General features: G+C 38.9%; 1 protein-coding gene across 2 annotated transcripts in view; it reads right to left on the reverse strand.

Moving 5' to 3' along the window:
• The window catches only part of LOC106871011 (protocadherin beta-2), a 275,990-nt gene that overhangs the window by 93,146 nt on the left and 177,635 nt on the right, over positions 1–5,209 (reverse strand). For both annotated transcript variants that reach the window (XR_001409616.2, XM_014917267.2), the window contains exon 2: positions 1,702–4,140. Coding sequence is in view for 1 of the 2 variants with exons in the window: in XM_014917267.2 (XP_014772753.1) it covers positions 1,702–4,137 (2,436 nt within the window). In the remaining variant the exon portion in view is untranslated. The remainder of the gene's footprint in view (positions 1–1,701; positions 4,141–5,209) is intronic.

Raw genomic sequence — 5,209 nt, forward strand, 5'->3', positions numbered from 1 at the left:
CACTCTCTGAGTGGTTGGCGTTAGGAAGGGCATCCAGCTGTAGAAACTCTGCCAAATCAGACTGGAGCCTGGTGTTGCCATCCGGTTTCATCAGTCCTCAGTCAAATCGTCCAACCCATGCTAGCATGGAAAGCGGACGTTAAACGATGATGATGATGATGATGATGATATATATATATATACCTATACCATCAGTGGTGGCTGTCCATTGTTGGTCAAAGTTGTGGACAGTAACTAATAAGGCAGTTGGCATCATTCCTCCCATCAGACTGCATCTCTGGGCCTCGACACCATGTGCCAAGTGGTGTACAAATGATGACGCTGCCCTGCCGCCCAAACAGCTCACTTGTTAGTTGACGTCCATCTGTTGTCTAAGGGAACAGATCTTCCATTTGGTTGTAATAAACCCCAAGCCACTGGTCTAGAACCCCCTACTCTGAAATTACTGGCCTTGTGCCAAAATTTGACATCAATGCTATTAGGGTCTATAAGGTGGCAAGCTGTCAGAATGGTTAGCACACCCAGCAAAATGCTTGGTGGCCTGTCATCCGTATTTACATTCTGAGTTCAGATTCCATTAAGGTCAACTTTCGTTCTTCCAGGTTTGATAAAATAATTACCAGTTGAGCACTGGGGTCGATGTTATTAATGTACCTCCTCCCTCAAAACTGCTGGCTTTGTGCTATGGTTTGAAATCAATATAATCAGGGCCTATGGATAATTTCCAAAAGTTATAATGATTATTTTGTTTTTGTATTTTTATTTGGGTTGCAGACCAGCCTCAGATGAATTGTCCAAAACAATAGCAACAACAAGGTGGGCCTCTATAGGTTCACTTGATCTGCAAGAAATAGCAACCAAATGTCTCCCAAATTATATGCCATTGCCTTGAAAAATCAGGTACCAGCTGGATGAGGTAGTCCTAGATACACAATGTTTGAAAGAGTGACAGCAATAAAACCACCACCACCACCAATGCAAGAACAATGCCATCATCAACTTAAATACTTATTTTTTGGATGTTACCTGAAATGGCCAAAGATTGGGGGGAGGGAGAGAGAAAGAGAGAGAAAGAGAGAGAGAGAGAGAGAGAGAGAGAGAGAGAGAGAGAGAGAGAGAGAGAGAGAGAGAGAGAGAGAGAGAGAGAGAGAGAGAGAGAGAAGTGCATTTCATAGCTGCAGATTACAAACATAGAACACATGCACACACACACACATGCATCAAATTAAGACTATTTCCCATTCTATTTAGTGGTGACTTCATTACAAGAGCGAAGGAAGACGTGTCCTAGCAACAGCATTTTATTAATCAAAACCATAACACTTCACTACAAACCTCACTTAACCAACCAAACTCGTCCTTGCAAGGAGAGGACTTGTGTAGCTTATGAGTGCTAACATACAAACTTTCCTTATAGACATAACCCTTTAGCATTTTAACCAGCCATATCTGGCTCAAATATTCTACCTGGTTTATATTTAAACTAGCCAGATCCTAACTTTCACACATATCCTATAATGTTATATTAAAAATAAACAAAGCACATTATCGAAATCTCAAAGCGACAAGATAATGCATGGTTAATTCAAAATAATGTAAATAAAAGAGTCTTTACATTTGACAGAATAATGTGAATGCTAAAGGGTTAAAAAAAAAACACAAAGAAGAGAAGATCAAAGCTCAAAATGGATTATTACTTACTGGATGTGTCCCCTCTGTTGTAGCTTGACAGTGTATTCCAGAGGCAGAAACTTTCCTGGATTCCAGACTTGAGTCAAGCCCAGAGTGTGAATCAGCACAAAAGTCTGACATGTGAGCTTTTTCATACTTTCCTATATCTGGTACAGCCACTGGAGTTCCACTCTGAGAAGTCATCTCGTCTGTGTAAAATTTTAGTTGTCTGCTTTCATCCACAAATTCACTGGTGTTAGCAAAGTGTGCCGCCCTCTGGTTATTTCTGCGTACTATGCACATGGTAATGGAGACAACAATTGCGATGGACACAATGAGAATGGCCACTAGTATTATAATAAACAAATTGATGTGGATTTTTTTGTCTGATTTAGAATAGACAGTAGTCATTAATTTGGTTGTTTTATTGCTCACTGTTAGCATCAAAGACATTGTAGTCTTGGCAGAAAGCACGGGTGTTCCACTGTCTTTGACAACAAACTGGAGCTCATAGGAGCCGGCATCATTTTGATAAACAGTACGTGAAAATGATAGAACACCGCTGTAAGGATTAACAGTAAAAAGCTGCTTATCATTGCCACTTAGAATTTCGTATTTCAGAAAGGCATTCTCATAACTATCCCTATCTGATGCTTTCAGAACTGTGATATCATTCTTGCTTTGTGGATGGTAGTGGACATCTAAACTGAAAGGGTTAACACTAGGAAAGCTGAAATATGGTGCGTTGTCATTCTCATCCATCACTTCAACAATCACATTAGCTGTGTTGTTAAGGGACGGTGTACCATTGTCTTTTACTAAAACTTTGAATTCATAAACGTCCTGTTGTTCTCGATCTAATGATTCAGTAGTTAGAATAAATCCGAAATCCGAAATTTGGAAAGGAAATAAATGGTTCTTGCTTTGCTCCAGATAAAAACTCAATTGACCTCCCAAGCCTTCATCTTGGTCTGTTGCATTGATAAAACCAACTGGGAAATTTATTTTCTCATTTTCATAGGTCAGAAATCTAAAAGTGTCCTTCGTAAACTGTGGTCGTACATCATTGACATCCATCACTTGCACAGAGAAAGAATTTTCTGTGTGTAGGGGAGGGGAGCCTTTATCTCGGCAAGTAATGGTAAAATCAATAGAATGTTCGCGTTCTCTGTCGACAAGATTTTTTATGACTACTTTGTATTTATTTCTTCCTAAGCTCTGAAGCTGGACTTTATCATGGTAAAGGTCACAGCTGACCTCACCGTTCTGTCCACTGTCATTATCAGTAACTTTTACATAGGCAATGAAACTGCCAATTTTGATTCCTTCAGAAATGGTAACTGTGTCTCCAGTGGATTCTGAAAAGAAGTTAACTTCCACCGAGGGAGCATTGTTATGTTGGTTGATGATATTTATCAAAACAATTGCGGTCGAACTGAGCGGTGGACTGCCATTGTCACTTGCTTCAATAAACAGTTTATATGTCCGTCTTTTTTCCAAACTAAATTTATTGTTCAGAAATATCTCGCCTGTTATTGGATCGAGCCGAAAATAAGTCTTTGTCAAATTTGATGTTTTCGAATTAATGTGAAATAAAAATTTACCATTTTTACCAGAATCAAGGTCTGTTGCAGACATAGTAACAAGTGGTGTATCAAAGTGATGTGTATTTTCAAGAGAGACATTATAAATATTCTTTGAGAAGACGGGAGGGTTATCATTAAGATCAGCTACGTTTATATGAATATCCAAAAAACCTTGCCTCGAAGGGGTGCCTCCATCTCTTGCTTTAACTCTCATATTATAAATATCTTTTATTTCTCTGTCTAAACTTACGTCTAAAACAATTCCTAATTTGGCAGTGCCATCAACTTTTTTGCTAACAGATAATTTAAATGGATCATCAACATTTCTTTCCAGCATGTACGTAATTTGTGAATTCAGAATGCCGACATCTCTGTCAATAGCATTTGGTATAAACTTTACCATACCCTTCTTATCTCCTTCGTCAAACTGGAGGGTTATGTTTTTAACAGGAAATTCAGGTTGATGGTCATTAATATCATTTATAATAACTTTCACTTCCAATATCTTAATAAATGAATCCATATTTTGCACAGCAACATCGACAATTCTATAGCATTCACTGTTATATTTACATAATGTCTCAGCATCTAGTGTTTTGGCAGTATACAGCTCACCACTCTTAGACACATTAAACATTTCAGTACTCCGACCTTTGCCTTTCTTTAAATTGCTGAACGTAACCATTTTATAGTCAAGAAGATGCGTATCAGCTGCAATGTTTCCTATATAAGTGCCTGGCAGTTTTTGTTCATCCACATGGTAGGTAACATCCAAACACTGGGCACCAATAAATATAAAAATTAGCAGCCACAAGTTAACGAGCTTGCTGTTGTTATTGCACAGGAACACCAACAAAGGAATATGCAGAGAACACTCCATTATCTGAAATTAGAAAGAAAAAATATATGTACATATATATTCATATAAAAATATACACCAACACATACATATGAGTTGTTGTTGTTGTTGTTGGTACTCCGTCGCTTATGACGTCAAGGGTTCCAGTTGATCCGATCAACGGAACAGCCTGCTCGTGAAATTAACGTGCAAGTGGCTGAGCACTCCACAGACATGTGTACCCTTAACGTAGTTCTCGGGGATATTCAGTGTGACACAGTGTGACAAGGCTGACTCTTTGAATTACAGGTACAACAGAAACAGGAAGTAAGAGTGAGAGAAAGTTGTGGTGAAAGAGTACAGCAGGGTTCGCCACCATCCCCTGCTGGAGCCTCATGGAGCTTTTAGGTGTTTCCGCTCAATAAACACTCACAACGCCAGGTCTGGGAATCGAAACCGCGATCCTATGACCGCAAGTCCGCTGCCCTAACCACTGGACCATTACGCCTCCACATGAGTTGGTATATATTCATATAAAAATACACACACACACACATGTATATACATCTATATTTATTACACACACATGTTTATAAAACGAGTAGCTATATGATTGGACAGTAGCTTCCTAATCTCATTGTTCAGTATTCAGTTCCACTGCTTGGCACCTTGTTCCCTGCTTGGCACCTTGTCCCCTGCTTGGCACCTTGTTCCCTGCTTGACAACCAGTGTTGGTGTGTTTATATCACTGCAACTCAGTGATTTGGCAAAAGAGACTGAGAGAATAAGTACTAGGCTAGAAAAAAAAGAAAGTAATGAGATCGATTCCTTCAACTAAAATTCTTCAAGGTCATACCTCAGCATGGCTGAAGTCTAATGAATGACGCAAATAAAAGAGAATATAAGATTACAAAAATTCCATAATGGTTTTTAATTTAGGTAAAAAGCCAGTATTTTTGAAGAAAGGGTTAGCTGACTTCGACATCCTCAGTACTGTTAAGCATTTTCCACCCGGTTTTGGTAACAAAACTACCAGCTCACCGCACCTTAAATTTCCAAATTTTGGTACAAAGCCAGCAATTTTATGGGGTCAGTCAATTACATCAATCATAGG

Source organism: Octopus bimaculoides, chromosome 14 (genome assembly GCF_001194135.2).
Source record: "Octopus bimaculoides isolate UCB-OBI-ISO-001 chromosome 14, ASM119413v2, whole genome shotgun sequence".
NCBI classification, from domain to species: domain Eukaryota; kingdom Metazoa; phylum Mollusca; class Cephalopoda; order Octopoda; family Octopodidae; genus Octopus; species Octopus bimaculoides.